Raw genomic sequence first — 13,429 nt, 5'->3', positions numbered from 1 at the left:
TATCTTGGTTGTTATTATTACAATATTTCAGCCATTTTGCTCTCTGGCCTTCATCATAGCTTGTGTCAAATACAGAAATTGGCTATAGAATTTTGAATCAAAACCCATTATTGAAGTCCTACGAATGCATAGTTCACATTTTATTTTACCGAGCTCATGATATTCTTTCAGTTGAGTTCTTAAATTGTCTCGCTACCTTTTCTCTAGATTGAACTCAGGACCCCAAGGTGATGTGCACACTTTTACCAACGTCCTATTTGCCTCAGATTAAAAGGAATTTTCATGAACAGTTTCTTTTTAAGAACTTCTCATCTGTGGAACTCGAGGATTATTTCTTTTAGGACGATAGAATGTGATTAAAGGGAACTAACTCATTTCTTCCATTACTTTCTGCCATTCATGTGCGAAACGCATACGTTTTTGGAGTAATCTTCTGCAAGGCATTACCATATTGATATACCAACGCCCACATTGATAAGAGCATTTTTTTTTTTTTTACAAAGGAGTCACTACTTATCAAGGCCCGGAGACCACTCGAGGATAAGAGTTAATGAGTGTACAGTAGCCAATGGGACAATATCATAGTAAATCGTTAATAGTCTAAATTTGATAAATTGGATTATTTAAGGGGATGGCTCATCAAGAACTTGTTCACGTTGGACTTGAACACGACCATATTGTAGTCAACGGAAGAGAGTTCCACAGGTGTGCAGTTCTAAGAAAGAAGCTTCGTTCATGGAATCTACGTTTACGTTTAGGCGTGGACTAAGAGTAAGAAAAAATTATTGATAGTGGTTTCAGCTAGACGAGTGTTTTTTTTGTGAAAGTGTGGCAAGGGGGGAGGGCATAGATTGGAGCTCAGACGAGCATGATAAAGCAAAGATAGGCTCACAATGTTTCTTCTGTGGGAAAGAGGTTGCAGGGAAGAGAAAAGGGCATCCCCCCACTAAGCTACAAAGTCTATTTTGAACTCTGTCAAGGCAGAATAAGCTGTTTCTAGCAGCTCTTGCCCAGATGTGGCAACAATACTCCATCCTAGGATGTACTTGGCTCTTATACAGGTAGAGAATTACATCAGAAGTGAGATATCTACTGGAGTGGTAGAATGAACCCACCAGCTTTCCAGTGACTTTAGTAACAGATTTGATGTATGTGTCCATTTTAGATCAGGTGTAAAAGTCAGACCCAGAAGTTTGTCAAAACATGGAGTCTCTCAAAGATAAGAGCCATTCCTTATGGATTACTATATAGTCACCTTCAAATTGAATTCGTCTCATGTGAATTATTCAAACTACTGTTCACTTTTTCGATGTTATTCTCACAACGTTTCAGCTGATATAACCTCAGGCCTTCTTCAAGTGTGTTTTGTGAAACTCAGAGATCTTTATGCCAAATTTTGGAATCCGTAGAGATTTAAACCGAAAACCTTTATTTAATCCATGGATAGAGCGTGTGTTTGTTCTGTCAGCTATGACCGGGAAGAACCTTGGATTTTAATTGTAGTCTATTTATCGTTGGTACTGAGGATTAAACCTACAACCCATAGAAGATTATCAGATAGAATTGATTATTACTTAGCATTTTATCCGTTTCACCATGGATCCATTTGTTTTCATTTCTTTTTTTTCTTCTTCTTAAAGGATTATGAAGGGCTTGAAGTGGTCGGTTTGAAGCCCGAAAAGGCAGTTGCAACCCAAGCAACCAGAGACCAACTGATTATACATGAAAATTCTTACAGCTGTGATATTGTTGACAACGACCTGACTACCTCTTACTCGTCAGTTGAAAACACCAGGTATGTCTCTCCTCTTTGATTCTTCCTTCTTTAGTTGCGTTCATGCATCTGTTTTTAGAGACCTCGGTTGGTAGATCTATCACACTTAAGTTTAGTCTGTCACAACGAAGTTTCAAATAGAATTTCCATCAATAAAAGCACAGTTTGAATAGACATATTTAAAAATTATCTTCTTTTTTAGAATTAACTAGCTAACACCCGGCATTACCCAATCGTATAATACACTTAATCATGATGTTTTAATTTATCCAGATTGCGTATGTAGTATTATAAAACCAATCCCTTATTGATTAGTATATATTACAAGGAATAATTTGCCCGGTGAACTAATTTGTGAAAAACTGTTTTTAATAATAATGATAATGTCGTTCATCGAATTCATGTCAGCTGATATTTGGGCTTGGCGATTTTAAAAATAGTTTTTCTTCTCTCATAGATAAAAAGAAGAATTTTTACCAGGGGATATTTTATGTTACAACATTGGCCGATGTAACGTAAAGTATTCCACTCTAAAAAGTCTTCTTTTTTATCGCTAAGAAAGGCTATTTTTAAGATTGGATTTTTTGGATTTTCGATACTTATTGTATGAGTTTCTGTGCAAAACATATCTAAGAACACTGCCAGATATATGAATTACCTTAGTGTGAAAATGGCAAAAGATAGGCTCAGCCGTTTTGGAACTTATGAGGAAAGAATTCTCTCTCTCTCTCTCTCTCTCTCTCTCTCTCACACACACACACACACATACACACATGCACAAAGTGACTCTTATATAATAGTAGAGATAATCTCTCTCCCCCCCTCTCTCTCTCTGGTAGCTCCAAAAGTAAAAACTCCTATTTTTTTAACTCAAAAAGTTGAAGAGCTACGAAGACAGGGGTGGTACCCTTAAAACGAACAATATTTTGTGCCACAGAATTTATTTTTGTACATAGTCATCTCCATTCTCGGTGCACTTTCGCGATAAATTCAATAATGTATCTCTGCTTTTGTCGTACGTCCATGACAGGGGTTGCTTACTTAGAGTCTCACACTGTCATTATCTGCAACAGAGAGATGACATTTTCAGACCATGAATGCATGAGTTTATTCATGAAAAAAATGCAATTTGCAGTCCTGCTGATCTATTCAGACGGAATAAAAGAAAAAAATAGGGTGCATAAGTAAGAAAGATCATTTCGAATCATCAAAGATTTTTTTTTTCACTTAGGTATAGTGGAACCGGTGTAACAAATCTTCCATAACCGTTTAAAAAAGTTTAGTAATGACGGAAAACTTGATTTAAAAAATACAAGTGAAATACAACAGAAATGGAAGTTAAAAAAATGTGTCTTCGTAACCCAATCTTTTCTCCTCAACTGCTTGCAAATGGGATCTTTCTACAGACATGGATTTTTTTTTTTACTTAGGAGTCACCACTTATCAAGGTCAAGAGGCCACTCGAGGATAAGGATTAAAGAGTGTACAGTATCAGAATCATGGTAATTGTTAGTAGTCGAGATTCAGTAAATTTGTTAACTTAAGTGGAACGGCTTATCAAAAACTTGTTAGCATTGGACTTGAAGACGGCCATATTGTAGTCAGCTGGAAAGCAGGCAACGGAAGACAGTTTAACACACACATTTTGAATGTTTAATTTGGATCTATTTGTCAACGTTATAAATCAGATTTCTTATGAGAACATTGACTCTTATGATCGTGACGTCTTGAAAATATCTAACCACTCCATATCCTTTCATCTGGATTTTTAATCTTTAATTTGCTTTTTTTATTTTCCATTTCTTTTCCCATTTCATGAACTCTTTGCGCTAATTTTTTTTTTTTTTGCATTAATGACTAGCTTTCATATAATGCTGTTTCAGTTAATGCCAGTACCAGCAAATTCATAGCTTTCTCTGATGAGAAGAAAGCATTTCTTTGAAACTTCGCAGATTAAGGAAACCTTAATATTTCTTATTTCAGTATCATGTCGAATAATACATTCATGTAAAATATGATTTACAGTTTAAAATTGTGTTATATATATATATATATATATATATATATATATATATATATATATATATATATATATATATATTTAATAGTACAGAAGTTCAGAAAAGTATTCGTATTGGTTTTTCTGAACTTCTGTACTATTAAATAAATAAATATTAAGCGCTTATATCGAAAAAGTTTTTCTTTGTAATCAAGAACTATGTTGGAATTCTTTCCCCCAAAAACAGTAAACATATATATATATATATATATATATATATATATATATATAAAGTAAATAAATAAATAAGTAATAAAAACAATAATAACAATATTATTAAAACATTACATTAAGAACTAATATAGACACACACACACATACACACACACACACACACATATATATATATATATATATATATATATATATATATATATATACATACATATATATATATATATATATATATATATATATATATATAAAGTTTTAGTTTTTTTAGATTCGGCGAACTTTAAATTAAATGAATCACAGAAAAATATTGTTATTATACAAATATGTGGTTTATTCCAAAGATTAATTTGGAGTTTTTTCCAATTTAAATACAATTTCAGGCTCTCGTGTATATGGTGTAATCTACATGCTCAATTTTTACAAACTCTGCGCATTAAATTAGGCTGTATTGTGACGATAATGCGTTCGATATTGTCTTCCAAGTGGTTTATTATGTCTGGTTTATCAGCATACACATGGGACTTTACGTATCCCCAAAGAGATTTATATAATGAGATGAAATCGCACAAACGAAGTGGCCAGTTGACATGTTCATTTTGTGAAATTATTTGTTCAGATGTTTTTCTTAATAAATTGTTTGTATCATTTGCAATTTGCAAACGGTGTTTGTGTATCCGTCTTTTCATGATGAATTATCAAACCAAGCTGAACACAAAATAATCGATAGTTGCAAAAAATCTTTTGTACTTTGACCCCTTGGCAGCCAAATTTTCGACCAAAAACCGATTAGAAAGATTTCCCTATGTCTGAATACACTTTATGCAAAATTTCAAATGTTTAGACCAAAAATTGGCTGAGAGGTCAAATTTAAAAAAAATTGACCTCGATTTTGACCTTTTACCATTTATCGTTTTGGGTTCAAATCAAGTTAAAAAGTTTGATCCATGTCCAAAGAACCTACATCTAAAATTTCAAGTGGTTAAACCCAAAATTGGTGGAGGAATTTGGTGAAGTTTTCAAAGGTCAAATCGTTGAACTTTGACCCCTTAACAGCCAAATTTCTGTCCGGAAACTGATTAAAAACATTTTCCCAAATCTCAATACCCCTTATATCAAATCTCGAGTCTGTAGACCAAAAATGGAAAGTTATTTGGTAGGAAAGTGTACACACACACAGACAGACACACACACATACAGACATTTTCACTTTTATAGATATATAGATAGATTAGCGATTCTGTGGTATTTAATCCCTCCTGAGCGTTGAGGGAGTTACCTGCCCTTTGTTTTTATTTACATCGCTCCTTTTATTTGGGACGTATTTGTTGTTATTATTATTACTTTTATTTACTAAAAATTTGAATATTTTGTTCAAAGATTATTAAATACTAGCAGTACCCGATAACCGGCGTTGCCCGGTGGTAGCATACATCTGCCGGCATAAAAATTTCAAGTACGGTTGTTGTTATTGTTGTCGTCGTTGTTGTTGCTGTCGACGACAAAAACAACGACGACCAACCCACAACCTCATGTTAAGGACGGCTTTCAGAATAGACACCCCCAAGAACGGGTTTCGGAATTGACATGCTATTTTGTGAGTGGATGATGTGTTGTTTGGCTTGTGCAGATTAAGCTGGTGGGCAGGGTATGCTTCAGGGTATTGTTCAGGATATGGTATTTTTTTTTTTTTTGGCAAAACTGGAGTTAAGGTGGCAAAAACTCTTAAACCCTCTATCGTTTAAAGGGAACTAAACTCCTGTAGTCACGTGTACGTTACCATGTAAAAATGTACACGGTTTTTCAGAAATTGACAGTAAGCAGAAAAAATATACCGCATAAACAGAATAAATAATAAGCATTTTTTTTATGTTGAACAATAGATACAGGATTTTTTTTCTATTATAAAGAATATAAGTAGTACAATTATGAGATTGAAACAATTTAAACAACAGAAACGGAATTATTGTATGATTTATGAAAGAAGTATTGATTATGTAGCTGTAAGGAAATGAATTTGGTTTAGTGAGCTATTTTCGTGTAATTAAAATTATGGTGAATTAGGAGAAAAAAAAAAACATTTATTTTGCATGTATCAGAAATATAGAAAAAAAAATTAATCCACGCCCTAAAAATAATGCTAATAGCAACGGTAACCTGTTATAAGGGGGGGGGGATGAAATAAAAAGGAAACTAGCCAAAGAGGTCAGGATCAAACGTTCAACGATAGTTGTAAAAGGAGATGCAAAGAAAAGAAAATGCATTTATCGACTGCGCCACGACGAACGTACGACATATGACCCTCAAAATAAGTTGCTTATACAAACTTGAGTCATGTTATCACTGAAAGGGACTCGGTTGGTTAACACCGCTAAATCGCGTAATGTAAACAGAAGTATATCTACTGTAAAACTAAAGCAACAGTTTATTCTTGTTGGCTAATGATTATGAAACGTAATTATAAAACAAAGCATATGTGATCAGTGTGAAACGTCATTGTGGAATATTAGTTTTCGAGAATAACGGAAGAAGAAATAGTGGCTATCAGTCTGTGTCGGAAAACAGTATGTAACTGTAGTTAAACACGAAATATGTCTCACACTATCGTAGCTGTGTACGAAAAGCTAACATGTACGGCATATTTAATGAAAGAAGTATTGCTTATGAACATATTTCGAAGTCATAATAAGTTTGTAATCCGGGTATTTCATCTGTAATGATCGCCTAATCTAATCAGGGAAGCCCTGTTTGTTTTAATCTCTGAAGCGTTTTTTTTTTTTTTTTTTTTTTTTTTTTTTTAATAAGGTTTCGTTCATTCCAGAATGAACGAATATGTAGTTGTCAGCTAATAAGATTTTGTAAAATGGGTGGAGGGAGAAATCATTATTTTTTTGGATCGGGAAAAGGAAAGCTTATGGTATGTGTAAAAGTATCTGAGCCAGAAAACTAGGGTGAAACCCCAGAAATGATCCTAATGCAGAATACCTCCTGGTGTCGACTGTGAGCGGGAGTTGTATTTTTATTTAGAGGGAAAAATAACAGCTACTTCCATTGTATATCTTTGCTGTCGTGATGATGTTTCTCCTAGGATTGAATGTAAGATTTTAATATAGCGGATGAATGTGTATAAGATAACCTTCAAAAGTTACATATACTGGCTAATAGTCTAGACATAATATATTGATATGTGGCCTCGGTTGGAGCAAACCTAGTGTAATTTGGTCCAGAGAGGAATTTCTGCAATCAAATTATTATATATAGGATTTTTTCCTGTACATGTGTTTTTGGGTATCACCCGTCTTCAGCATGGCTAAACTTTTGACAAGGATCGAACTCGTAACAGCTCAATGTTTTACCATTGAGCCACGATACCTTACACTTTTATCGTTGTTAAATGTTGATTTCGTTATTTTTTATTAGTAATTCTATTTAATAAATATTTGAATAAAATTATTCAAATGTTTAATAATAATAATATCTATATATATATATATCTATATATATCTATATCTATATATATATATATATATATATATATATATATATATATATATATATATATTATTAAATCGCGTGACGAGGACTTCTGGTTTTAACCGACCACTTGTCCGAAACATTAGCATGTCCAGTGTCGCGACCATGTAAATTTGTTTATATTAATAAAAATATATCTGGCTCTTCTTTTAATGAGTACTCTTAATAACCTCGTTAAATTCATTAGTTATCACTCTTGAATACCTTTAACCTGGTGTGTGTGTGTATATATATATATATATACATGTATGTATGTATGTTAAAGTCAGGTCATGTCATATGCTACTAGTACCATGTAACCCAGTACTACCTGCCTCATGGTCGGGTCACCGGCGACTAAACTGGTTCCTCTAGCAGACTTGTTTGGTTAGGAAAGTGGCTAGTCTCCCTGAAGGATTAAAAACAAGACCTCTCAAAGGGCGAATGAACCCTTTTTCAGGGTCAACGGCCAACTAGCACCGTGTGTGTTTGTGTGTATGTATGTGTGTGATGAGGTGGAGGGCTCCCGTAAGCCGTGGTGAAGGCAACCTTTCTAAGAGAAGCAAATCTTTGATTTAAAAACCATAAAGCGGGAGACCAGTACCCGCATTAAACTGGTCTGCAGTTTAACTTGTTGCTGGCTATCTTGTTCTTGCTTGTTGCTGGATCTCAACATTTTGAACCGAGAGAGAGAGACTTAGCTGTCGTACAAAGCTAAGACTCCGTAACATCATCTGTGTATAGATACTCCCTCAGGCATTTGTCTATTAAAATGGTCCTGTGGCGATGGAAGTCATTTTCGGGCTCATGGACTTTAAGTGTCTGGGGGAGTGGCACTCGTCTGACAAGACGTTGCAATCATCATGTATGTATGTGTGCGTGTGTGTGTTTCCCACATGTTCACATGTACCGTTAAATCATGAGTTGGTTTGTCTACGATGGCAAAATATTTGTTTTTCTTAATAACATTCTCACCTCCAATAAACCAAGTGTAACTTAATTTTCAGTATAAATTAGAAGTTCGTTTATGTATGGAGGGGCAGTCAGGAAGAGTTTGCACATGTCTGTTTGCACTTAATGGGCTGTTGCAGATGTTGGCTATAAAAACTCCGCGAAAGAAAACTTGCTCATTATGAAGTTTTGTTTGGGAGGATGTAAAAATGGAATAGCTCCCCCCCCCCAACCCTTGTGTTAAAAAAAAGAAAGAAAAAGAAAAGGTAATTTATAAAGTTGTAGCCGTGAAAGAACGCGAGAAAAAAATCTGTTCCAAACATTAAACGTAGTCTTGTGTCGTTGTTTTCGTTATATATTAGTAAATAAGAAATCGTTGTCATTAAAAATCCGGTTGGTATTGTGCATTTAAAATTGAGAAAAGCATGTTTTAGAAGTGTCAACATTATGTGAATAAGTGAAATGCACACGACAGCAGGTCAAATTCGTTAAAAAAAAGAAAAGAAAAATGTATGTAATGTATAAAAGTTGTCACTATGAAAGAATTTGAAAGAAAATCTGTTTATGCATTAAAAATAGTTTTATGTTGTTTAAGATAGCAACCGAATTTGACCTGATGTCGTGTGATTTTGCTTATTCACATAATGTTGACACTTTTCAATAATGTTTTTCTCAATTTCAGATGCATAATACTAATTGGATTTCAATGGAAATGATTCCTTATTTAGTAACATATAACAAAAATCTAATTTATAAAACTCACTATGTTTGTCTGTCTGTTTGTCTGTCTCCATGTTTTCAAACTATCTCCTCCAAAACTAAAAGTCGCAGAGCGGCACTAGGGGCCGCAAATGATTGGATTTTTTCATGGACCTTTCTTTTATGGGTCTTTAGCCAGTTAAAATAGTTTTTAATGGGTCAAAAAGAGGGTAAAATTGAAAAAAAAAATCGTTATACATTTTGTATATTCATCTTAGTTAATTTTTAATCAGTTCATATGCGTGTCACGTTGGTACAGTGGTAACGTCACGAGCTTTGAATGCTACAGTTTTGCTTTCGGTTTCGATTCTAGCTGATGACCCCCAAATACTTTTTTTTTTTTACTTTTTAAATCACGACTTTATAATAATATATACGAAATCTGGATATATTAAAATATCATATTTAAACATATTTTACAACCGAGCAAAACCACGCCGCACCCCAGTAGTAACAATATAAAACTACTTTTAATACCTAAACAGAGTTTTTTTTTCTTGCATTCTTCCATGATCTGTTTTCCTCTATAACTTCTCAAATATATTATTAGAATTTGAAGCAGGGTTTAAAAAAATCGGAGTCGGAACGTGGTTTCAAGTGTGTAGTGCTCCAGTTTCGAGGGGGATTTTAAGTAAAAAAAAAAAAAAGTGTGTAACCATCTTTTACTTTAAATCCCGCTCGAAACTGGAGCACTACACACTTGAAACCACCGGATCTACACGTAAATTCTCGTCTCTTCGCCATAACACCAAAATGAAGAAAAAGAAATTCACAAACCGGACTTTCGACCCTGATGAGGCTATGTATTAGCGAAATATAGGACTTTAAAAAAAAAAGCAATAAACAATGATTTTATCATTATATTCGACACTTCAAAGTTTTCAAAAATTTCTCAAATTTTACTTTAAAAATATGCCTTCAAAAAGTGTATAACCATCTTTTACTTTATATATATATATATATATATATATATATATATATATATATATATATATATATATATATATATATATATATATATATACTATTTCAACAAAAGCCAAGACTTCAAAGAATGGGTTGATAGCAACAAAAAGCGTATTTCATTGTTGGTTACAATTGTTTCAAGACCATTTGGACAAATTCAAACATTATGTCGTTTGAAAATTTTCACAAGAACGGCCTTTCTTCAGACTTATTGAATAAAAAACATTTTAAAAATAAAACATTATGGAAAACATTTCCCTTATAAGGAAAAGAAAACAAGCGGAACTACTGAATTACATACACCCAGTAAAATTCGGAATACTACAAATAAGACTGTATATATATATACTAGCAAAAGTACCCGTCGTTGACTGGGTTCAAAAATAGCCTACAGAAAATGGACTCTGATTTATGAAAGTATGATAGCTTATGAAAAGGAAGGGTTGTAAATTTGGGTTGAATTTGGGGGGAATCCAAACCAAAGCAAAATATGATGAAAATAAAAATAAAATAGATAAACCCCATAATTTATTATACCATACCTGTTCACACTGAAACACTTATCACAGTATTCTGTGGATCTATATTAAAAAACCTTGTTAAACTTTGTGACATATTTCCATTCTATGGAGGTTAGGTGCGAACGAACACCCCATAATTTTATTATACCATATTTCTTCAAACAGAAACATAATTATCAAAGTATACTTACGCAGATAGATATGAAAAGTCTTTATTAAACTGTGTGCCTATTTCCATTCTATGGAGGCCAGGCACGAACACAGACCCCACAATTTTATTATACCATCCCTATTTAAGTTAAAACGTACTTATCAAAGTATTCTTATGTACATCTATATCAAAATCACTTGTAAACGTTTTTTTTTTTAATTTTTTATTTTCATACTTTGTGGACCAGGCGCGAACGCAGACCCCACAATTTTAATGAACCACTGTTCTGCCAAATCAAACATAACCATTCTTGTGTCTCGATACATCTTCTATCATTATATGTAATCAGTTTTTTAAAATAGTCAACCATATAGGAGCCCATTCGTGACCAGACATACACACACATACACACACAGACATTCAGCTTTATTTATATATATATATATATATATATATATATATATATATATATATATGTGTGTATGTATATATATATATATATATATATGCCTGCAACTTTATTGAATATATTTACCTTGCCAGAGATGCGAAAATGGTAATCTTTTTCTCTACTCAGCCATCTCACCCTCATCCCTACCCCTACTCACCAATCGCTGTCAGCGTGAAATTAATTTCGATGCTGCATTTGTCCTAAAATTTTGTCATGATAGATAAAAGTCACAAATTACAATTGATGACAATGATCGTTTCTCCAGAATTACTAGGAAAAGTGAACTCATCCCGCTATTCGCACACCGACCCCTTCCCACTCACCTTGCCCCCCCCCCCACCAAACTCATCTACCAACGTCATCTGAAACTGAGGCAGCAAATTACTCTGCTTATCTCTTCTCATAAAACGCAACAAAAACAATTGACGGATTTTCGCGTGCGGGGGCGGGGGGAGGTTAGAAGGAGGATGGAGGGTAGTTTCAACAAAGTAAAGACATCATATCATTTGACGACTTCAACAGTGTAATTAGAGTTTCACAAACAGACTGACAAACTGACAGATGTTGTTGCTATTATTTGTATTATTTCGACTACTATTCTCATCTTGAGGACCCGTGGTGTAACGGACAAAGTGTTGTGTTATTCAAAAACTAGCTTGATCGCTAAGTGAGGTTTGTTTGAAATCCGTACGACTTAGGCGCATCTCCACAATAGACGTTAACACAAAACAAAGTTTCTTGCACTTTTTAAAATAATACGCAACAGGAATGAAATGATTTGCAAATAATGTTTATTTTCCAGTTGACAGTATGGAGGGGTCGTGTGTGCAAAATGGCAGAGATGTGTCTGCTTGCCCTGACCATGGTCACTACTTATCTTCTCTCGTCGTTATCTCCTGCCTCTATTTTATTGGTACAGATGACGTCAGAACATTCCACCACACGTTGTTTGAAATGTTGGTGAGTCCCGCTGACCTAATCTCCAGGGGTTTTTATTCCCCATTTTGACTTCTTTGACGTCATTCCGGGGGCACCTGGATTCAGGGTCTGACCGTCTTTCCTTTGACGTCATCTTCAAAAGCCCGGACAGCCGACCATCCCCTTTGTTGTGTCTTTTATTCTCATTTAATCGTTTTTATATATTAAAAGTGTTATCTACTGCATGTTTAATGGACTATTTCCTCAGATCCCTATTTACTTAACGGCCCATGACTCGTCTAGTGTCCATGGGTGCGTGTATTACATATAATTCATAGCACATTTATAACGGCATACTTGTTGCTGCATGAACTTCTGTCTTTTAGCCGCTGCATGGGGGATTTGCCAACGTCTTGGAGAGCTGGGTTCTGCTATAACAAGCACGTATGCAAGACAGACACAAGACGATATATGTTTTTATATATTGGTTTATTTCACTCCCAGGCATCATATCTTTCGCAGCATCCATTTGGAGACCGTCTCCCCAACTGTTTAACCCATCTTGTTACTTCGATTTCTTGGACTCAACTCACTAAACTTAACTCAGCTTATTCAAACTAGAACACTTGACACGTCACTTCAGGTCCCCATTCAGATACTTCTAGTGCAAACTTACCAGTCAACCAAGTTTGATACATGTCACAACATGACCCTTTGACCGTTTCTGCATCTGCATGCTCGCTCAACTTATTGTTTTCCACGATTCAACTTCCGTTATTTACTCCGCTAAACAGATTGATAGATAATTAGATAGATAATTAGATGGATATATATATATATATATATATATATATATATATATATATATATATATATATATATGCATATAGATAGATAGATAACTTAATAAATGCTTTCTACCCGGTGTTGCCCGGCGATTACCTAACAGTTCTACAAGTGATACCTGAAGAAGGTCGAATTTTACGTTGACGGGAATTATTGTAAGAATAACACTCAAGATGAGAACAGTAGTCCAAATAATCCAAATAATCAATCCTCATCTAAAAAATTCAGAAACTGCATTGTTATTCTACATATAGAATAGATAAACACTGTCTCTATTACCGGTAGAATAAGCCTGTGAATAGTATAGTACACGAACAAAACTTCTGAAAAATTACGTAAAATAAGTATA

The 13,429-nt window shown here is 34.1% G+C and overlaps 1 protein-coding gene across 2 annotated transcripts in view; it reads left to right on the top strand.

Annotated features, from left to right (window-relative positions):
- LOC145245855 (MYCBP-associated protein-like) overlaps positions 1 to 13,429 on the top strand; it is a 530,396-nt gene that overhangs the window by 254,393 nt on the left and 262,574 nt on the right. For both annotated transcript variants that reach the window (XM_080107561.1, XM_080107562.1), the window contains one exon: positions 1,641 to 1,795. In XM_080107561.1, the coding sequence (XP_079963687.1) occupies positions 1,641 to 1,795 (155 nt within the window). The remainder of the gene's footprint in view (positions 1 to 1,640; positions 1,796 to 13,429) is intronic.

This window comes from Euprymna scolopes, chromosome 23 (genome assembly GCF_053919585.1).
Source record: "Euprymna scolopes isolate OS-2025 chromosome 23, ASM5391958v1, whole genome shotgun sequence".
NCBI classification, from domain to species: domain Eukaryota; kingdom Metazoa; phylum Mollusca; class Cephalopoda; order Sepiida; family Sepiolidae; genus Euprymna; species Euprymna scolopes.
The sequence above is the reverse complement of the archived record's forward strand: the minus strand, read 5'-3'. Positions and strand labels throughout refer to the sequence as shown.